Source organism: Chiloscyllium plagiosum, unplaced genomic scaffold (assembly GCF_037043375.1).
Source record: "Chiloscyllium plagiosum isolate Xiang-an unplaced genomic scaffold, Cpla_swu_hap1 HiC_scaffold_43, whole genome shotgun sequence".
In the NCBI taxonomy this organism is placed as follows: domain Eukaryota; kingdom Metazoa; phylum Chordata; class Chondrichthyes; order Orectolobiformes; family Hemiscylliidae; genus Chiloscyllium; species Chiloscyllium plagiosum.
In genome coordinates, this window is record NW_028270181.1 from 1,176,115 (window position 1) to 1,199,667 (window position 23,553).

At 41.2% G+C, this 23,553-nt stretch overlaps 1 protein-coding gene across 2 annotated transcripts in view; it reads left to right on the plus strand.

Annotated features, from left to right (window-relative positions):
* The window catches only part of LOC122541951 (wings apart-like protein homolog), a 209,272-nt gene that overhangs the window by 125,453 nt on the left and 60,266 nt on the right, over positions 1-23,553 (plus strand). For both annotated transcript variants that reach the window (XM_043679247.2, XM_087982429.1), the window contains exons 5-9: positions 2,115-2,255; positions 7,949-8,101; positions 10,789-10,925; positions 14,675-14,786; positions 21,002-21,226. In XM_043679247.2, the coding sequence (XP_043535182.1) occupies positions 2,115-2,255; positions 7,949-8,101; positions 10,789-10,925; positions 14,675-14,786; positions 21,002-21,226 (768 nt within the window). The remainder of the gene's footprint in view (positions 1-2,114; positions 2,256-7,948; positions 8,102-10,788; positions 10,926-14,674; positions 14,787-21,001; positions 21,227-23,553) is intronic.

Below are 23,553 nucleotides of genomic sequence, written 5' to 3' on the forward strand. Positions count from 1 at the left end.
AACATTAAAGTGGTCCATTAAAAAGTCAGATAATAATTATGCGATTCAGTGGTTGATGTTCCAGGAAATTTAGGTGAGGTTAGTTGCAGTGCTTCGATTGTGGAGTAGATTCAGCTGGAATTCATGAGACTACAAACATACGAAACCTAATGTGAAGTATCATGTTCTGAAATGCTGTAGAATCCCTCTAAAAGCACACTTCCCAGAAATTGCACTTGTGTATGTAAAAATTGACAATAGCATTTACAGAGTATATGTTCATGGGACACTCTGACACAGTGAAATTTACACATAAGGAAGCTTCCAATCGGGATTCTGCTGCTGTGCACAAGATTCCTGTCATTGAGAATTGCTTTTGGAGACTGGAGAGCCTTCACCTGCTAAGGAACATCATCTTCACATTCTCTCAGTTTGTCTAGAGCAGTGTTTACTTCAGAGTGAAATTGTGATCCACATTCTTATCCTGTGATTCCACTATTTCAATAAGCTGTACAACCTGTTTTAAAATGAATGGCTGCTGACTCACTGAAGGCTCTGCTCAAATTGTCTCTTGTGTAGTGTGTTCTTTGGAACATGCACTGGTTGGCAAGTTTCAGATTGCTAAGGATATTTGGGGCAGAAGTTTCCACTTGGAGTAAAATACTGTCAATCAAGACTTGCTTTTGACCTCGAACTAATGGAAATGTCACATGGGGCAAACCAACTCTGCAATCTCAGTGGTTCAGGAGCTCTGGCTGTTATGAAGACTGGAGAACTGAAGCAAGTTTCAGAACAGCAAGTTAATCGAGATATTTGGGGGTACCAAAGTTATTTGAGCATATGAGAAACCTATTTTAAAGTATTGAAAGTTAGACTTTCTTGAGAGCAGACCAACACATGATTAGCTGGACAAATTAGCTTTGTGAGGTGCATTAAAGCTAAACTTATCGAGTTTTCCTGCTAGCTTTCCTCTCGCCTTTCCAAAAGACCTGCTGGACTTTTTATTTCTTCCCCAAGTCATCAGTCTCAGTCGTTTTCTTTATTTAAATGGAGGCGGGGGGCTACTGCATCTACTTGCAGTCCTGCACCTATTTATATATATATATATATATATATATATATAATATGTGTGTGTGTATAATATTTTGTAGCAGGGCTCAGATTGCAGTCTGGGCTAATTTTGGCTTTACAACTACTCTATTTTCAAATCGTGTATCACAACTCCCTCCCCCAGTCTGTTTGTAATAGTGAAACTTCTTGAGTTGGAGAGCTGTGAAACTTGGGTTAGAGAGGGTACTTATGGTGGCTGCTGCTGACTATAACAGAATGTAGGACAACATAGCATCGGAACAGGCCCTTTGGCCCGCCATTCTAAACTGATCCCATCTGTCTGCACTTGGTCCCTCTATTGCCTGTTTGTCGAAGTGCCTCTTAAACTTTGCTATCATGTCTGCTTCTACCAACTCCTTAGCAGTGTTCTCCAGGCATCTACCATCCTCTATACAAAAAAAAATTGTCTTGCATATCTCCATTAAACATTTCCCCTCTCGCCTTTAAACCTATGCCCCCTAGTATTTGGCATTTCCACTCTTTCCATGCCCCTTATAATTTTATATACTTCCATCAGGTTGCCCCTCAGCCTGACTGTACCGCGAAAACAATTCAATCTCTCCATATACTTAATACACTCTAATCCAGCCAACATCCCAGTAAACTTATTTTGCAACCTCCGTACAGTCTCCAAATCTTACCTATTGTGGCAATCAGAATTGCACACAATTCTCTAAATGTGACCTAACTAAAATTTTATACAACTACAACATGACTTGCCAATTTTTACACTCCATGAATGACTGATGAAGGTAAGCATGCTGTACACCTTCTTTACCTCCTCCTGCATTTGCGTTACCATTTCTTGGAGCTATTGCCTTGCACTCAAAATCTTTCTCTGTATCAGTGCTACTAAGGTCCTTGCCATTACCATATACTTTCACCTGACATTCAACCCCTCAAAGTGCACAATCTCTTACTTGCCTGGATGAAGCTCTATTTGCCATTGATACAAAGTTTTGCCTGGTTTGATGTACAATTGAAATCCAAAGCCAACTTCCTAATTGTTTGTTGTCTTTGTGCAGTCTCCTACTAAAGCTGTGTACAATGCCAGACACTGGAATCAGCCTGAGCCAGAGGAGCTTCCTCCAACATTGTCGCTATCTCATAATGCGGTGGGGAGTGCCACAAGTAAACAGCCATTGACACAGTCCCAGGCAACACCGGTGAGTAACTTTGTGCCAGTGTCTATCAATGGAGGGTCCAAGTAAGTATATTAATCCAGTAGCTGATATCAGAGCCAAACTTGATCATTACTATCTCAGTGTTGTTCAGTACAGGTACTACAATTAATTGGTGTTGTTAATATCATCCTATAAATAATTAAATTAATTTTTAATTACATCGTCGAGAGTGAGATACTGGAAAAGCACAGCAGGTCAGGCAGCATCCAAGGTGCAGGAGAATTGACACTTCGGGCATAAGCACTTCATCAGGAATGAGGCTTTTAATTACACTGCCTTGGCTGAAGCGTTTTCTTCGTGGCTCCTGTAACTATTAAAAAGCTGTTTCCCAGTGCTTGCAACTTCCTCAATCTCTGAATCTTCAATGCCTATCCCTTCTGAGGGCTAATCTTTCTCCATACATCAAGACCGAGCATCAAGGATCCTGAGCAAAACTGGAATCAGTTGGTATCAAAGGCAAGCTCACTGCTGGTTTGAGTCATACCTGGCACATAATAAGTGGTTGTTGGAGGTCAGTCACCTCAGCTCCAGGGTATCTTTGCAGGCATTCCTCAAGGTAGCATCCTAGATCGAGCCATGCTGTTTGATCAATGACCTTCCCTCCACTGTAAGGTCAGAAGTGGGGGGGTGTTTACTGATTACGGACTCTTCAGATAACTGAAGCAGTCCATGTTCAAATGCAACAAGACATGGACAATATCCAGATTTGGGCTGACAAGTGGCCAAAAACATTTGTGAAACAAAAGGCCTTTCCCCTAGGGTAGGGGAGTCGAAAACTAGAAGGCGTGGGTTTAAGATGAGAAGAGAAAAGATTTTAAGATCTTGAGGGGCAAAGATTTTAGAGAGGTTGGTGCACATATGGAATGGAGATCTAGATTAGAGAGGTGCTGGAAAAGCGCAGCTGGTCAGGCAGCAACCGGAGGAGCAGGAAAATCGACATTTCGGGAAAAAGCCCTTCATCAGGAATAGACAAAAGCCCTCTATTCCGGATTGAAGGCTTTTGCCCAAAACATTGATTTTCCTGCTCCTCGGATGCTGCCTGACCTGCTATGCTTTTCCAGCACCAATCTAATCTAGACTCTGGTTTCCAGCATCTGCAGTCGTTGTTTTTACCTAGCATATATGGAATGAGCTGCCAGAGGAAATTGTAGAAGTGAGTACAGTCACAACATGTAAAAGGCATTTGGACGGTACATGGACAGGAAAGGTGTAGAGGGATATGTCCAAATGTAGGCAAATGGGGCTAGATAAGTTTTTAGGAATCCTGGCCAGCATGGATAAGTTGAGCCAAAGGGTTTGTTTTCCATGCTGTGTGTTTCTCAAATAAAAACCATCTCCAATAAGAGATAATCTAACCACCACCTCTTGATATTCAATGGTGTTACCATCACTGAATCCCCCACTATCAACATCCTTAGGATTACCATTGACCAGAAACTCAGCTAGGCGTGCCAATTAAACACTAGCTACAAGAGCAAGTCAGAGGTAAGTAACTCATCACCTGACTCCCCAAAGTCAGCCCATCATCTACAAGGCACAAGTCAGGAGTATGGTCAATACTCCCCACTTGCCTGGGTGAGTGTAGCTCCAACAACACTGAAGCAGCCTGACACCATCCAGGACAAAGCAGCTTGTTTGACTGGCACCACATCCACTCCCTCCACACTGATGCTCAGTACTAGCAGAGTGTACTATTTATGAGATGCACTGCAGAAATTCACTAAAGATCCTTAGACAGCACTTTCCGAATCTATGGCCACTTCTATCGTGAAGGTCAAGGCAGCAGGTACAACAGAACACCACCCCCTGCAAGTTGCACCCTGTCCAAACCACTCACCATCCTGACTTGGAAATATATCACTGTTCCTTTATTTTCGCTGGACCAAAATCCTGGAATTCCCTCCATAAGGGCATTGTGGGTCAACCCACAGCATGAGGAATGCAACAATTCACTACCGCCTTCTCAAGGGCAACAGAGACAAATAATAAATTCTAGCTAGCCAGCCAGCTGTGCCCATGTCCCATGAATAAATTCAAAAAACCTATTTCTTTTGGCTCATTCTCTCCCATTCTTATCTCAGAAAATTCTCCCTCATTTTTAATCTCTCATTCCCACTTTTTCCATCTATATCAAATTTATCTACCCTCTCTTCTTTTTTCCACCTTTTCTATTGTTTATCCCTCTTTGCCTTAACCCACCTATTCAATCTAATCTTGGCTGATCCAGGGAGGGAATTCTACAATAAAAACAAACTGCTGGAGAAACTCAATAGGGTCTGACAGCATTTGTGGAGAGAGAAGCGGAGTTAACATTTTGAGTACGATATGATTCTAGAGCCGAGTTGCTGCTGACTTGCAAGGCTTTTCCACTTGCTGTTTTTATTTCAGATCTTCTGCATCTGTTTTAATATGAGGGAATTCTATAGCTATGTAAATGGATTTCTCATGTCCTCAACTAAGATCTCTTGTACTCTTGTCCCTCAGTGGCTGGAATATGCAGCTTCTAACTATCCAATTTTTCTAAAGCATTCTATGAATGGATATTTTACTTGACAAAGTCCTAGTAAATGTGTTGTATTCTCTTTTTCCTTCATTTGGTCTTATTTGATTATCCTTATTGCACTCTGAGATTACATATTCTCTAGTCTGTGCGTTGAGGTTTGTTGTTTACACTGGTCCCTTTTGAAATCTGTGCTGGCTACTTCATCCTTTAAAATTTGAGGTGAAAATTGATGTTACTTTTCACAATGTGCCTGCTTCAGTCAACACTTGGTGCTTGAAGTTCTCTTTCAGCTGTCTTGTAAAATAGTTTTTCAGACACAAACCAATTTTAGCCCATCCATGTGTCCCCAGTTACACAGTATCTGATTAACACCTGCTAGTGACCTACTTACAGCTATCTGACAATTGGCTACCATCTGACTTGCATTTATATAACTTAAAATCTAAGCTTAAATTTCAGATTCGTTGTCTACTTAATTGTCACTAGGCAGTCGTTTTGGCTGCTTTTGCTGAAAACCTGTTTGACGTTGTGTGTTAGAGAGAGAATGTTTCTCGACGACTCCTGCTTCCCTTGAGGCAGATTATTTATGAAACCTGTGACCTTGACTCCTACATTCAGTTTAATGCCAGTACTCTTCGTTTGTCACCTACATCTCTCCGTGATCCTCTTCAGCAGTGAGCTGTTACTCTGCACAAATGAACATCGTTCTCTTGGTTTGGTAGAAATTATAAACCAGTGATTGTTTATCCAAATGACTGATTAGACTCTCAGATTTCCACCCCACTATTTCTCCTCCCATGATCATTGATTATTGTTGTGATTGCAGTTGTTTAGACACTGCACAACTGTTCATCATCTCTCAAAAATTAGCTTAATTTGGCCAATATTTTTCTTGTTGCTTCTTGATAATGTACTAAACTTCAGAGCATGTTGCTTAAAGCAAAGAACATGTGACAGTGTGTCTGTAAAGATTTAAGATTGGAAAGAGGGGAAAAGGTTCTTGGTTAATCAGAACTTTGAGGAAAAATTAGATGCAGGCATTATGTATATGGCTGACAAAAGCCATTTTGTCAAAATGCTTTGTTTTGCACTCATCAAAGCATTATATAGCAGGCAGTACACAGTGAAGAACCTCTGGTCAATTTCTCAACTGGGACATGCCACCCTGGTTTAAAATTTAAAGAGAGCCTGACTGTTAACTGTCAATCAACATCAATAGGTGCATTCACCATAGCAGTGCCTCTCCCAGTCAGAATTAACTTGCCAACGAATCAGCACTCTCTTCTCATGCAGTGTAAATGATTTTTTTCCCCCTTGAATTATTATTATCTTCAAAATGTATTGCTGAGTGCATGATAATAAAGCTTTGATAAAATGTCTGTCTTCAGTAATGCCCAAGTTATGCTCCATCCAAAGACTTACCTATGAGGAGAGATTGGACAAATTCAGTCTGTTTTGCTTGAAGGTCAAAGGATGAGGGGCAACCTGATAGAAGTTTACAAACTTATTTGCAGTGTGAATGGAATGAATTTTTGGAGCCTTTTATCCCCAGGATGGAAATGTCAATTGCTAAGAGATATAGATTTAAGGTAAAAGGGGGATAAGTTTAAAGAAGGGGGAAATCGTTTACACAGGGTGATAAGTGCCTGGAATACGCTGTCGGAGGAGGTGGTGGAGCCCGATATAGCAGCATTGTTTCAGAGGGATCATGACAGATGCATGATTATGCAGAAATGGAGGGAAAAGGTGATACCCTCGTCCCTGCAGAACACTGCTGTGCAGAGGGACTGGGTTAATTTATGCATGAATCATAAACGTTGGGTTGCGGGTGCAACAAGTAATTAAGGCAGCAAATGAAGTATTGTCCTTCATTGCTAGAGGGATGTATGTTACACTGCAGCTCTATAGGGTGCTGGTGAGGCCACACCTGGAGTAGTGTGTACATTCTTGGTCTACTTAATTGAAGATGATGTACTGGCAGTGGAGGGGGTACAGAGGAAGCTCACTGAGTTGATTCCAGAATTGAGAGAGTTAGCTTGTGAGGAGAGTTTGAGTAGACTGGGTACTTATTGGAATTTAGAGGAATGAGGGGGGGACTCTCAGAAACATTATAAAATCATGAAGGGAAGATAAGATAGAAGCAGGGAGATTGTTTCCACTCGAGGGTGAAACTAAAACTAGGGCGCATAGCCTCAAAATAAGGGGGAGGAAGTTTAGGACTGTGTTGAGAAGGAAAGTCCTCTCTCAAAGGGTTGTGAATCTGTGGAATTCCCTGCTGAGTGAAGCAGTTGAGGCTACTTTGTTGAATGTTTTTAGAGAGATGTTTGAAATGTAAGGGAATTAAGGGTGATGGTGAGCTGATGGGTAAGTGGAGCTGAGTCCACAAAAAGATCAGACATGATCTTGTTGAATGGCAGAACAGGTTTAAGGGGCCAGATGGCACACTCCTGCTACTCCTTATGTTATGAAACAGGCCACAGAGGCAAAATGTTTTTAGTTGACAAAGGCATCATGTGTCAGCGCAGTGTTGATGGGCTCAGGTGTCTTGTACCTGTGCTGTACTGTTCTTTGTTCTCTTTGCATTATGAATACTGAAGTGGTTAGACTGTGAAGTTAAGCAACCTTTCTGAAACTTTTTAGCAGTGGAAGAGCTTCCCTTTCATCTCTATTCAAGTTACCTTAATTATAACATGCATGTGATTTTGTTCCTCATAAGCAGGTTAAGATTTTTAAAGTAAAGCAGAAATGATTGAACTAGTCATAGAGTAGGAGTGTTGGTTTGATTTTGAGTTCCCTTCAAAGTATTTTTAAATCGAGATTCTTCCTGCATAAAAGATGACATTTTATGTTTCAATTTCTGCTTAATTATTGGTTAAACTTATTGCAATGATTTCACCAGTCCAACTTGGTTTAACTTAATTTGAGGATTAAACCATCTGACAATTTGGCCACTTCAGTATTAGTAATATATTTCTGTATCCTCTTCAGCATGGCTTGGTTAACTATACTTTCATCTGCATGTCTCATTGTCTCTCTGCCCTCCCCTTCTCTTTCCTTACTCCCTTGCCCCCCCCCCCCCCCCTTCTTTTTTTGAATACGACACTTACTTGCCAATAATTTAACAATGCTTTTGGTTCATTAGTAAGTCTGTTCTCACTTTGCATTTTTATAGGCCATTGTCACCTTAAAGGAAACCACTCAGAAGGATGAGGGTGTTTTCAAAGCTCCTCCCCCTCCACCCCGTGTGATCAAAACAGTGACAATACCCACCCAGCCATACCAAGACATTGTAACTGCACTGAAATGTAGAAAGGAGGATAAAGAGGTACTGGGCTTTGACTGTCCTCAGTTTAACTTTTTACATGTTAAGGACATTTTGAGAGTTATTAAAGTTTGTGTATTATCTAATTTGATGAGCATGTTAGTTGCTCTCTTATGGAATACTGAAGATGTGTGAAATGGCCAGTATGGCACATAGTGTACATGCTTGTATTTTTTTCGGACTATCCACAACTGTATCCCGTCCTCTGCACTGGTCCGTGGCTGTCAACGTTTCCCCGCCACTCAGTGCTCTTTGGGTAACTCAATGTTTTGTTCCCCCATTTAGCCATCCTTTTCTGCTGTGTGTGAAAGATAAGGTTGGAAGGTAGAAGGCGTTAGGTAGAGCTGCATTCTTTTGTCACAATTGCCCTAGGATCTCTTCCCTAGGGTAAGTGAGAGCTTGCAGACTGGGAAATTGCTGAGTTGCCGAACCTTTTTGAGAATTGCAGAAATGATTCTATCAAAATTATAGGCCAATTAGCCTAACCTCGGTTGTTGGTAAAATTCTAGAATCCATCATTAAGGATGAGGTTTCTAAATCCTTGGAAGAGCAGGGTCGGATTAGAACAAGTCAACATGGATTTAGTAAGGGGAAGTTGTGCCTGACAAACCTGTTGGAATTCTTTGAAGAGGTGACAAGTAGGTTAGACTGGGGAAACCCAGTGGATGTGGTCTACCTAGACTTCCAAAAGGCCTTTGATAAGGTGCCACACGGGAGGCTGCTGAGCAAGGTGAGGGCCCATAGTGTTCGAGGTGAGCTACTGGTATGGATTGAGGATTGGCTGTCTCACAGAAGGCAGAGGGTTGGGATAAAAGGTTCTTTTTCGGAATAGCAGCCGGTGACAAGCGGTGTCCTGCAGGGTTCAGTGTTGGGGCCACAGCTGTTCACATATATTAATGATCTGGAATGAAGGGACTGGGGGCATTCTAGCGAAGTTTGCCGATGATACAAAGTTCGGTGGACAGGCAGGTCGTACTGAGGAAGTGGGGAGGCTGCAGAAGGATCTAGACAGTTTGGAAGAGTGGTCCAGGAAATGGCTGATGGAATTCAATGTGAGCAAATGCGAGGTCTTGCACTTTGGAAAAAAGAATACAAGCATGGACTACTTTTTAAACGATGAGAAAATTCATAAAGTCGAAGTACAGAGGGATCTGGGAGTGCTAGTTGAGGATTCTCTAAAGGTAAACATGCAGGTTGAGTCCGTGATTAAGAAAGCGAATGCAATGTTGTCAATTATCTCGAGGGTTGGAATGTAAAAGCACCATTGTACTACTGAGACTTTATAAAGCTCTGGTTAGGCCCCATTTGGAGTACTGTGTCCAGTTTTGGTCCCCACACCTGAGGAAGGGCATACTGGCACTGGAGCGTGTCCAGCGGAGATTCACACGGATGATCCCTGGAATGGTAGGTCTAACATACGAGAAACGGCTGAGGATCCTGGGATTGTATTCATTGGAGTTTAGAAGATTAAGGGGAGATCTAATAGAAACTTACAAGATAATACATGGCTTGGAGAGGGTGGACTCTAGGAAATTGTTTCCGTTAGGCGAGGAGACTAGGAACCGTGGACACAGCCTTAGAATTAGAGGGGGTAAATTCAGAACAGAAATGCGGAGACATTTCTTCAGCCAGAGAGTGGTGGGCCTGTGGAATTCATTGCCGCAGAGTGCAGTTGAGGCCAGGACGCTAAATGCCTTCAAGGCAAAAGTTGATAAATTCTTGATGTCACAAGGAATTAAGGGCTACGGGGAGAATGCGGGTAAGTGGAATTGAATTGCCCATCAACCATAATTGAATGGCGGAGTGGACTCGATGGGCCGAATGGCCTTACTTCCGCTCCTGTGTCTTATGGTCTTAAAGCAAAGAAATCTAATCTTTTTGAGTTTATAGCCCCAAAGGATGCGAACCAGGTATCCTAAACTGAGCTAGTCCTATTTGCCTGCATTTGGCCCCTATCCCCCAGACCTTTCCTATTCATGTGTCTGTCCAAATATCTGTTAAATGTTGTAATTGTACCTGATTCTACCACTTCCTCTGGCAGGTCATTCAATACCCATATCACCTGTATGGAAAATATTTCCCTTGGATCCCTTTTAAATCTTCCCCTCTCACCTTAAACCTATGCCCTGTAGTTTTGGACTCCGCTATTCTGGGAAAAAGACCTTGTCTATTCATCTTATCTGTGCCCCTCATGATTTTATAAACTTCTATAAGGTCCCTGACTCGAGTGCTCCAGGGGGAAAAAAAAGGTCCCAGCCTAGAATTGGACGAAATGATCTGTTTCCATCATGTATAACTGTATATCAAGAAGATTTTGACTTCAAGCAGCTTCCACGTCAACTCTGTTGGCCAGATCCAGCAGTACCACTTAAGGAATGGTATTACAGGATGAGGATACCTACACACAATCTGTGATTCAGTGACACTGAGCACCGAAATACACAGTTCCATGTCATCAGATTAAGTGTCTGGTGTGGCAGCTCATCAGCACCCGCAAGATCTGTAGGTCTGCCTATAAGTAATTAGTATTAACCAGGAAGCATTTGTACTGATCTGCCTTTCAGATTGATTGGACCAAGTACTGTCTTCATTGGGTTGTGATATTTCAGGTTAGTTTCTAACTTTGGTTTTACTATCCAGGTTAACTCTGCTTTCTGCCATTTGTTTAAGGCATGTTATATTTATTTTAGTTGTACACTGTGGTCCAGCACGTGAAGCACTTCAATGATGTGGTAGAATTTGGAGAAAACCAGGAGTTTACGGACGACATTGAGTACCTACTCAGTGGACTAAAGTGTTCCCAGCCTCTCAACACACGCTGCCTTAGGTATGCTTCTGTGAATGGTGTCTTTGTTCAGGGGTGGTTAAAATATCTTCTCTGATCACTTTGTGACATTACAGTCTTGAGCTTCAGTATTGTGGAGATGTGTCCTGAGAGATCCTGGGGCAGCAAAATGGTGCTTTGCGAAGAACAAATGATAGTTTTGAATAATGCAGAAGAAGTGAGCAATTCTGTCAAATACCACCAACTGTCATAATTGTGGCATCTCCTTGATGGATTTATCCCTGATTTATCCCTAATTTGGTCTATCTTTTAATCAAGTGATTAAGAACTATTACAGTGCATGAAGCTATTTGTTCTATTATGACTGCACCAACTCTGAGCTTCTCACTTCTGCCATTCATCTGCCTTCTCCTTTAAACCAGAACATTGTTCTTTTTCAAATAATTGTTGACCTCTGTTTTAAAACTTAGAAAAACATAGGAGCTAGGAACAGGAACAGGTCCTTTGAGCCTGCTCCACCATTCTGTTTGATTATGGCTGAACCTCTACTTCAGTACCATTTCTCTCATTGTCCATTTGTCTGTATTCTTTAATGCCTTTAATACCTAAACAAAGATTATCAAATTGAATACATTGTGATTTGGCCTGCAGTGATAGTGAATCCATAGGATTTCCTTATTTCAGTCCTAAATGGCATATGACCCCCCGGTTCTAAACTTCCCGACCAGGAAAAATGTCCTCCCTGCATCTCGTCTGCCCAGTCTTGTTACCCTGCTCTGTATTTCAAGCAGATCCTCCCTCATTCTTCTAAATTCTATTGAATACAGGCCCACTTGAGCCAATCTCTTATACAACAGTCCTGCCATGCCTCGTATCAGCTGAGTGAAGCTTTGCTGCGCTCCCTCTATGGCAAGTATATCCTTTCATAAATAGGAATACCAAAACTACACACCGTATTCCCTGTGTTCCAAGACCCTATATAACTTTAATAAGACATCCTTACTTCTGAACTCAAATTCTCTTGCAGTGAAGGCCAGCACACCATTTGCGTTATTTGCTTTCTCCATATGTCTGTTTATTTGCATTGACTGATGTTCAAGGACACCTATATTTCTTTGTGCATCTACAGTTTCCAATGTCTCACCATTTAAATAATACTCTGCCTTTCTGTTTTTCACACAAATATATAACTTTGCATTTACCCACATTATATTGCATCTGCCAAGTGTTTTCCCCGCACACTCAGCATATGTGAATTGTTATTCTCTCTGTTTTCGATCTGTCAAACATTCTCAATCTGTGCCTGTATATTCTCCCAATACTTTAATCTTGCCCACTCATCTCTTATGTGTGATTTTATCAAAAACTTTCTTGAAATCCAAATAGACCATATCTACTGTTTCTCCATTAAATACTGAGTTATATCTTCAAAAAGCCAATAGATTACTAAAGCATGATTTCCCTTTCATAAACTCATGTTGACTTTGCCTAGCCCATCAATGCTTTCAAATGTTATCACATGTTTTAAAGGAGACACTAGCATTTGATTCTATGATTTTCCTACTTCTGATGTTCGGCTAACTAGTCTGTAATTTTGTGTTTATCTCTCCTTTTTAAATAGTAGGTTATATTTGCCACTTTCCTGTTAAGTTCTTTTTATCCTGAGATCCTTACACACTTGATGCATCTACAACACACCAATTTCTGTGAACAGGCAACCAAATTTTATTAAGCACAGTACAATACGAGCTTTGGAGAAACCCTGAACACTCCTCTCCACGTTTGTAACGTGGGTCCAGGGAAGCTCTTCCTGGATGACTTTTAATACAGACCTCGCAAGTCTTACAGGATCATGGCAAAAGCTCTCCCTGAACACAGGAAGCAGTCCGTCCTTTATACAAAATCTTTACATCACAGTTATCGGTGCCCACAAGACAACACCCAGCCACTCCTTCCCAGTCACATGCCACTCAAGATACAATGTCTCTGGAGGTGAGGTGGTCACTACAATGTAATGCAAATCATTCCTTAATGGTCGTTGCAAATCGTTTTTGTAACTATTGGGGAGTAGTCAAATTCCAACTGTAATGTTCTTATTGATTTCTGGATGAATGGCAAGGAAATGACCATGTAAACCTCCCACATGCCAACTATAAAACAAAAACACACCACCCTAACCCGGGGTATTCAATTTCTCGCAGGTCAGCAGAGCAAATTAACTTCAATATCAAATTCCAATCTGTAGGAATTGCTCCAGAGTATATCAAATTTTGAAAAATAAGCACCAACGTGTTCACTATTCAATTTCCTTTTATACTCTGGATGGAGATTAATAGACCCTAATGAAATTGTCAAACTCTAACCCCATTAATTTCTGTAGCACCAGTTTCTTTTGCTAATGCAAGCTTTGTTTCAATTCCTCGCTCTCGCTGATCCTTTGTTCCTTTAAATTTCTGTGAAATTATTTGTCCTCTTTTGTGAAGACAGAACCAAAGTATGTGTTAAATCTTTCTGTTGTTTCTTTGTTCTGTTTATAATTTTCTCCATTTCTGGCTGCAAGGAACCTCAATTTGATTTTACAAACCCTTTTCTCTTCACATATCTATAGAAGGTTTTATAGTCAGTTTCATTTTCTTACAAATTTATTCTCATTCTTGCTGTTTTTTCTGGAAATTTTGTCTGCTCTTTGAATCTCCTAATTTCTTTTGTGAGCCATTGTCTTAAGAAAAGTGAGTTGAAATATTGTATCATACATGTTGTAGTACTTTGTGTTCTTGGCTGAAAGAATGTGCATAATAAAGGACAGAATTAAATGTGAAATAAATACACCATTTAATAAAACAGCTAGAATTGACCATGCTGTATCTAGTGGCTGAACTCGGTTAGTTGGATATCAGCTGAAATCCTGGGACTGCAAAGACTGGTCAATGTCTAACACTAGATGAAGCCCGGGAACTGAGTTCAGAAGTGGAGTCTAGAGAGGAACTCCAGATAAGAGGGCAGGAGACAAAGCGTGGATGGGTATAAAGCAAGAGGAACAGGCTCAGGGATAGAAACAAATCCTCTGGGAGGGGAAGAGGGGCAGTGGGAAACAAGACTGAGGTGGAGCAATGTTGACAACCAGGGTCATAGCAGGGAGGAAGGAGGACTGTGGGCAAGATCTGTGAAACTGGAAGGGAAGTCATATAAAAATGTAATTCACTGAAGAGGAGGTCTATGCTAAATAATGCTTAAGCTGACAGTGTCAAATGGGTATTTAGTCACCATGTTATTAATAAGATTAAAGCAAGATAAAGCTAGGGGAGTTTACGTTCAATAGGGACTTGCGATGTGAAGAGAAAATAATTTTCTAACTCTGCTCACCTGACTAATGCTTCTAGTTTTCAGTTCTCACATATTCCTGATGGTCTCTGGCTCTCTCTCTCAATCCCTTCGATGTAAAAGATCAAAAAAGCCTCCTCCCAGAATGCACCAATTCACTCCATTCCAAAGCATTCTCAATATTTCACACTTAGCTATAAACTGTCCTCCTCATGCTTGCACACCATATCCACTGAGCACAGCTTCGATGAGCAAATCAGTGCTGAAAGTTATTTTCAGTTTCCCACCAGTTATGTGATATGTTCCACATTCATACTAATTAGAATGAGTATATTGTGTTTCTGTACCATCTGCTATCCCTTGTGCTACATATCCAATCTCTGTATTCTGTAAATGTGGTGCTATGTGCTTTGTTCTTTTGAAGGCTTGATTCTTCTCTTTAGCCAGTGTGTTTATCTTTTGTCTTCCAGTATTATTAGCCTGGCCACCAAGTGTGCCATGCCAAGTTTCCGAATGCATCTGAGAGCTCATGGAATGGTAGCCATGGTCTTCAAGACACTGGATGATGCACAGAAGAATCAGGTATAACATTTTGATACTGTAGGAAAGAATTACACAATAGTGGCACTTTAGACCATATTTTTTAATGTAGCAAATCATCTAAGGCATTTAAAATGAATGCTTTGACAATAATTAACCCTGTGCCACATGGGATTTTAGATGGCCAAAAAATTGGTAAAATAGTGTGGGGTAAAAAAGGGAGGAAGATATAGAGAATTTGTTCACTTGCAGCAACAGGGTATGACAGTCAAAGGTGCAGCAAAGTGAGTGAGGATTGTGAAAGAAGCTGAAATCGAGAATTGCAGAGGTCTGGTAGGATTTTAGGGCTGGGTAGATTAGTATGGGAAGTCATGGAGAGTTTTGGAAGATCACAAGAAGTGGAAGCTGAAGTAGACCATTCAGCCCATCCTGCCGATCAGTGGGATCATGACTGATCTGATCATCATCATCTCCATTTCCCTATAACTCCTCATTTCCATAGTGATTAAAAATCCATAAATCTTATACTTAAATATACTTCATGACAACCTCAATAACCCTCTACAGTAAAGACTTCCACAGATTCACGATCTCTGAGAGAAGAAATCCCTCCTCCTCTATGTCATAAATAGGTGATTCCTTACTCCGATTATTTCTTCTGGCCCTAAACACACTCTCAAGGTGAAATAACCTCTCTGTATCTGCCCTTTCAAGATTCCTAAGAATCTTGTATGTCTCAATAAGATCACCCCTCATTTTTCTAATCTCCAATAAGTACAGGCCCAATTTATTTAGTGTTCCCTCATAAGACAATCCTTTCATTCTGGTGTAAGCCTAGTAAACCTCCTCTGGACTACTTCCAATGCCTGCATATCATTCAGCTGTGCTATAACTAGTACCTCATATAGTTTTAGCAAAACCTCCCTACATTTATATTTCAGTCCTTTTTGAACAAATACCAACATTTAATTTTCCTTCTGTTACCTTCAAAGCAAACAACTGAAGCTCAAAGTGCTCATTTTGGGCAAGGGGTCAAATGGTTTCAGAGCTTAAGTTTTTCTCAGGGTCTATTTTTTTGAATATTGGGAGCTCCTTTTTCATTCTTACTAACTCATATTTATTAGATGATGCAATCACAAAGTAGCAATATTTTCTGTATGTGTGTTCACATATGGGGTATTTGGACTTGTGCAAAAGCAGGATTGGAATAATTCTGTATCCTCAAATGATCAGTTGTCCATTAAACTTAAAGCTGCAACAAACAAGGAAACATTTATTTCCTAGACTCAACAGTATTTACACTGGCACAAGACCACAAGCAGAAGTTAACAAATCATATTTCAAAATAAAACGAAGAGCTGGAGAAGCTCAGCAGGTTTGGTACTATCAGAGAGAAAGAGTAACAGTTCAACAAGACAAGACAAAGCTTTTCACTGTGCCTCGGTGCATGTGATGCACCTATCTCAACAGTCACTGCATCAGAGGTCAGATCAGTCGTCTTTCATGTGAATCCAGGAAAAGCGATGGTGCTAAACTAAGTACCAGGCCATGCACTCGGAACATCCTCCGATCAACTGGCAGAGGTCTTCTTGAACATCTTCAACCTCTCCCTGCAGCAGGCCACTGTCCCTGCCTGTTTCAAGAGGCCAACATCATCCCTGTGCCTAAGAAGGCTCATGCAGCATGTCTTAGGGTCACTGTGCGGTAGTCATTAAGTTCGGTGGTCATGAAGTGCTTTGAAAGGCTGGTCATGGCATTAATCAAGCCCAGCCTCCCCACTACTCTTGACCCACTCCAATTTGCCTATCGGACCAACAGATCCATGTCAGATGCCATATTGCTTGGTGTTCACCCCCCACCCCCAGAACATCTTGACACCAAGAACAGCTACATAAGAATCCTACCCATTGACTACAGTTCAGCCTTCAACACTATTGTCCCCTCGAGACTGATTACTAAACTTAGTGATCTTGGACTAAGCCCCACTCTCTGCAACTGGATCCTCAGTTTCCTGACCCACAGGCCACAAACAGTAAAGACTGGAGACAATATTTCATCCTCACTAACACTCAACACTGGAGCCCCCAGAGGTCCGTACTCAGCCCCCTAGTGTACTCACTGTATACCCATGACTGCGTCGTCAAATAGCAGACTAATGCCATTAACAAGTTTACTGATAACACCACCATAGTTGGTCAAATCTCAGGTGGTGATGAAACAGACTACAGACGGGAGGTGGAAGACCTGGGAAAATGGTGCACTGAGAACAGCCTAGCTCTCAATTCTAGCAAAACCAAGGAACTCATTATTGACTTTTGGCAGGATGTTACTCATGCCCCCCTGCACATTAACAAAACAGAGGTGGAGCAAGTGGTGAGTGTCAAGCTCCTGGGAGCGGTCATCCACAACAAGCTTTCTTGGACTCTGCATGTGGACACACTGGTTACAAAGGCTCAACAGCATCTCTTCTTCCTCAGGCAGCTGAGGAAATTTGGCATGACGGCGAATACCCTTGCCAACTTTTATCGGTGCACCATCGAGAGCATTCCGTCTGGATGTATCACTACCTGGTATAGCAACTGTACCATTCGAGGTCAGAGGCGGTTACAGAGAGTGGTAAACTTGGCCTGGACAATCTCAAAGGCCAACCTCCCATCTATAGAAGTCATCTACCAGGCCCGCTGTCAAGGAAAGGCAGGCAGCATTCTGAAAGATCCATCCCACTCTGGCAATGTTTTTCTACAACCTCTATCAACAGGGAGAAGGTTCAGAAGCCTGAACACAGGCACCAGCCAGTTTTGCAACAGTTTCTACCCTACTGTTGTTAGAATACTGAATGGACTCTCAAACTCTTAACATTCGTCTCTACCTGTGTTTTGGTTTTGATGCTATTTCCCTATTATTTATTATCTATGCTACTTAACTCTGTGACCTGCCTGTATTGCTCACAAGACAAAGCTGTGCCTCTGTACACGTGACAATAAATTTAATTCAATTCAGTTCAAGTCTGATATGATTTCCAAAAGCAAAAGAAATTTGCTTTTGATGTTCTGAATAACTAATGTGCACTTCTACAAACAAAAGGTCAGCACCTTAAATGCACTTTCATAGACTGATAAGGTCAAGCTCAAGTGTTTCTGGAGCACATGCTCAAAGCTAGGATAGTTTTTAAACAAGCAGTTCAAATGTTATTTAGTGCATCTCATGGTTGAACTTAATAATGAACAGCATCCCATCCTATTCCCATGGCCAGTCTACCTCACTTGTACATCTTTGGACTGTGGGAGGAAACCCACACAGATATGAAGAGCATGCAAATTTTTCACAGACATTCCCACTACCTCAATCATGGGGTAAGGTCAAAACAAAAGGGTAACTAGGGTAAATAGACAGTCTTTTCCCTGGAGTGGGGGAGTCCAGAACTAGAGGTCATAGGTTTAGGGCGAGAGGGGAAAGATTTAAAGGGGTGCTGAAGGGCACCTTTTTCACACAGGGTGGTGTGTGTATGGAATGAGCTGTCAGAGGAAGTGGTGGAGGCTGGCACAATTTCAACATTTAAAAGGCATTTGGATGAGTGTATGAATAGCAAGGGTTTGGAGGGACATGCCAAGTGCTGGCAAACAGAACTAGATTGGGTTGGGATATCTGTTTGGCATGGACGGGTTGGACCGAAAGGTCTGTTTCTGTGAACCTCTGTGAAACTGAGGTTCTCAAAACGTAGCAACTCAAAATTGGTACACAAAAACATTACTGTTTTGTTTTACAAGTATTCTGTCTCCCTTGCTGCCGCCGCCGCCTCCCCTCACTTCTCCTGAGGCCTCTTTTTCCAGTAGCCGCCTCAGCCCTTGACTAAAGGTGGTTTCCAGCTTCTTGGTCTGCCCCCAATCCCTACCATCGGGTCAGATCTAGACTAAAATCTAGCTTGTTAAGACATGGTTTAACGAGGTGATATGTCATGAAAACATGAGCAAGCAATACTGCAGATACAGATGCTTATTTCACAAAATAATATCAACATGAAATAGAATAAAGCCAAATTATTTTCACAGAGTGCAAGTTTAGAGATTTTGAAGCCCACAGTAAATGTAATCCCACTTAGGCCAAAGCATCCTCGTACACTACTCACTCCAGAGAAGAATTCAAAACAATTTCTAACAGAAACCTTGATGCACGATTGTTTGCCTTACTTGGTCTCCTAATGTGTATACACACAGCCATTTCATAGAGTCATACAGTATGGAAACAAACCCTTCAGTTCAACTTGTCCGTGCTGACCAGACATCTCAGGCCCATGTCCCTCTAAACCAATTCCATTCATATACCCTTTCAGGTGCCTTTTTAAATGTTGTAATTGTATCCACCTCCACCATCACCTCTCGTGGCTCATTCCATATGCACACCATCCTCTGTGTGAAAAAATTACCCCTCTGATCCTTTTTTTAAATCTTTTCCCTCACATTAAATTTATCTCCCACCCTAGGAGAAAGACCTTTGCTTTTCACCCATCCGTGACCCTCATGATTTTATTAACCTTTTTAAGGTCACCCCTCAGCCTCTGACACTCCAGGAAAAAAGTTCCAGCCTATTCAGCCTCTCCCTACAACTCAAACCCTCCAGTCCTAGCAACATCCTTGTAAACTTTTTCTGAACTCCCTCAAGTTTAATAAAATTCTTCCCATATAAGGTGACCAGAATTGAACTTCCATATAACTTTTTAAAAAGTCACATGACTGCAGAAGTATTTACAAGTTAATCATTTAGACATACAAAACAGCTACGTTATCTCTAATTCAGATTTTGAAAATACAAACTTAAATGATTAAAAATGTCTGTAAACCCCACACCCTATGTCTCTCGCTCACTGCCAGCATCTACTTGCCCAATCAACAGTCAGCCTGTCAGCACAGGAGTGAACCAACCTGTGATTAGAAAAGCAGCATTTCACCTGTTTTCTGTATTCTGTTTGCAAGAATGTTTTTTTCTCATTGGCCACTCCAGTGCATACCTTTTTCCAGTTGCTGTGGCATTTTCAGGAACCATTTCCACTGGTTCCATGGATTTTGAGCTAAATACTGGCTTGGTAGCTAGTTGAGGTCATCAAGCTGAAACTGGTGGGTATACAGGACTTAGGGAGACTTGGGAATTAGGACACTGGAGATTCATGTGCAAAATGGTGAAAAGAGAAAAAGTTGATCGAAGAGCATCCTGAATTTCATCGGAACAGAATGATATTGTTCATCCTCTCGAGTCTGTTCTGTTGTTCATTCGGATCATTATTGATATGCATTGTGACTCCTTTGACCTACCATAATAATATAACCCGAAACTCTATTGTACGCAGTCTATAAAACTTCAAAAGACTCCCCACATCTAAGTCTATTGGTGATTTGTACCAGATTTGAATTTCCTTTATCTGATTTGATTTTGCTCTTTTCAAGTCAGTTTGGTCTGGACTCTTCCATTAATACTGGAGGGATTATCTTTGTCTATCCCATTAAATTGTTTCATCTGAAACAAATCAATTTGGTGTTATCCTCCCTCTTCGATATCAAGGAAAGCTGCCTACTCTGTGCAAACTGCCTTGTTATCTAACCCTTTTAATCCCACCAAATCCTGGTGAATTTGCAGTGCAACTGTTCCCCTGCCTCTTTTGTTTAGTGTAATGCCAGAACTGATACTTTGGTGTCTGGCCAAGCTTCTTTATCAATGTACTGTAATTGCCTCCTTTTATATACCATCTGCTTGAGATAAGGCCTGACATTTCATTAGTCTTTTGAATTTTTTTGTGCCGTTTTAATTGTCTACTTGGATGTCCAAATCTGTTTCTGCTTCCTTGTCACTTACAAAATATTTCAGTTTGTCTGCTTGGATCCAAAGTAGGTGATCTTGACTTTGGTCACATTGCACTCCATGTCTCATCTTTTTGCCCATTTAGTTAATCTCACAGTGCACCTTTGCTATAACCTCATCTCAGCTTCACAGTTTACTGTTGATTATAGACACGATTCCTCTTCATCTCTGAACCAGTGCCCTCCACCTCCCCTGGCTTTGGCAGTTTATAGGTTGTGATAAGCCTCTTGTTCTTTCAGGATTAGTCCTATTTCAAAATCTGAAGTTCAACAGCATAGGAAGGCTAAGTGGCATGGCATGCTTGGGTCACTCACATGGATCCCTTTCCTGACCACCCACTGTCTCTGTGTGTGCTGCAGCTCCTCTATTCATTGTTTCCTTCCTAACCTTTGCTTTTTTTTTGTCAGAATTTAGCTCTTTGCACAGCAGCACTAATGTACATCCTGAGCCGAGACCGATTGAACATGGATCTGGATCGAGCTAGTCTGGACTTGATGATCCGTCTTCTGGAGATGGACCAGGACCCTTGTTCACGACAACTGAATGAGAAGGAAATGAAAAAGATCAAAGAGAAAATTCGCAAGCTGTGTGAAACTGTCCACAACAGGCATCTAGATCTGGAGAACATTACGGTAAGAACAACTGTACTTAAGGAACATTTTAATCACAACTTCAGAGATGCTCCAGAAAGCTGTGATTAGTTCCAAACAGGGAAATGTGATTCTCATCTTGCACAACCTGTTCGAGCTTTGTAGTACCTACTCTCTTAGGTTGACCAACACCAGGTGATTGCTCATTATCCCAACCTGGCTTAGTTGAAATATGGCAAGATGTAACTCTGAAAGTATAAAGATCTATCTCATCCTAAGTTATTCATACATTTGGGTTCCTTTGGAGCTTTGTCTGAATTCTGATGAAACCATTAAAACAAAACACAATAAACCAACAGAGGGTAATAAATGCATCTTCCATTGCATTTATCCAACCTGTTCGAGATATTGAAGTGTTTTTGCATGCAGTTAGAATTTTTGTGAATGCAGCAACCTTGATGTATGTGGCAAGCGTCCAGAGAACTGCAGTGATTTAAAAAGGCAGCTCTCTACTATCTTCCCTAGGACAGCTCGGGATGGGTAATCGGCAAAGCCCACATCCCATAAATGAATTTTACAGTAATTACCCTGGCAATATGTTCCATTTTAATGGTGAAACGTTTACTATGCTTCACTACCTCTTTTGAGTGATTCATAGTGTTACTTTGAAAGATCAATTACTAAAAAGTCTGAAAGCGTTAGATAATCTGTTGATATACCTGCCCACAATGCTGAACATGAGTGACTGCTCTGTAACTCAGTGTTGAAGTTTCCACGCTGTCAGACTGTTTGAAATATATACAATATTACATTCAAGAATGAATAGATCATGTGAAGATATACCCTCTTTAAACTCCAATCACTTCAAAGCTGTCTTCCAGATGTTACCGTGTTTTCCTCATTCAGCTTGCATGTTAAGCCGTAAACCTGTTGAAATAAAGAGCAGTTCTTCTTCTACTTAGGATCTCTATCAATGCATCTTCAATGCAGCCAGGCACCATGTTCAACTGATTTTCAGAGTAAGACTCCAAAGTTTCAGAGTATGCTAATATACGACCATTCTTGGTCAAAACAAGTTCAGAAATACACAATTTGATGACTAAAGCCTATGTATAGTTACCAATTCATTACATAACTCAAAGAATAAGATGCTGAAAATCTTTTGGAATCTGTTTTGAATATCTGTTTCGAGTGTCTGTTTATGTTATAGTAACACCTGGTCCTCAAGTCATAAAGAGTAAACACTTACTGAAGTTTGGCTTGTTAACCCTAGTGGTTGATCAGTTACTGTACAGCCTGTCTAGATAAAGGACTGCCTTCATTGTATTTAGGATAAAACTAGAACTGCAGACGTTGGAGAGGCAGAGTCGAAAAGCATGGCACTGCAAAAAGCACAAGGTCAGGTCGCACCTGAGGAGCAGGAGAGTCAACATTTTAGACATAAAATTAGGTATGAAATGTTGACTCTCCTGCTGTTCTGGTGCTGCCTGACCTGTGTTTTTTTTTCCCAGTGCCACACTTTTCAACTCTTCACGATTCGCCCAACCTGTTGTGAAGGTGCTGTTTGACTAGGATGGACAAGGTCAGAAGTCACATGGCACCAGCTTGTAGTCCAACAGATTTATTTGAAATCCCAAGCTTTCGGAAACCTCCTTTGTTAAGTGAAGGGAAGCACGCAGGCACAGAACTTATAATCAGAGAGATCAAAAGATCGTACAAATGGTGTGAGTGGAGTGTCAACAGGCTCAATAACAAGTCTCTGCAGGTGGTCAAAAATGTTAGATGGTGTGAGTAAGGTGTCAACAGCTGAATAACAAGTGAAGGGGTGACCTGTGATCTAATTAATTGAGGCAGAGAGATAATTACAAAAAATTAAAAATAAGATGGTGCTGAAGACAAACCAAATGGCTGGAATAACAAGTTAAGTATAAGAGCTGCATGCTGAGAGTCTAACCAAAGAAACACTTAATCCAAAATTGTATGAACTAATTAAGGTAGAGAGATTCTAACAAGTTATCAAGGTGATAGTGTCAAAACAGGATAGTAAGGAAGATTTTACAAATACAGAACAGTATGGTGGAGTTACATGTAGCGTGACATGAAAGCAAGTTTGCTGTTGAGGCCATCTACATGGGTGCAGAACTTGGCTGTTAGTTTCTGCTCGTGATTCTGCGTAGTTGTGCATCTCAAAGGCCAACTTGAAGGACACTTACCCGAGGATTGGATACTGAATGTCCTTGACCACTGACATGTTCCCTGACTGGGAGGGAACATCCCTGTCTAGCGATTGTTGAGTGGTGTCTATTCATTAGTTGAAGTAGCGTCCGCATGGTTTCACCAATATGTCATGCTTCAGGGCATCCTTGCCT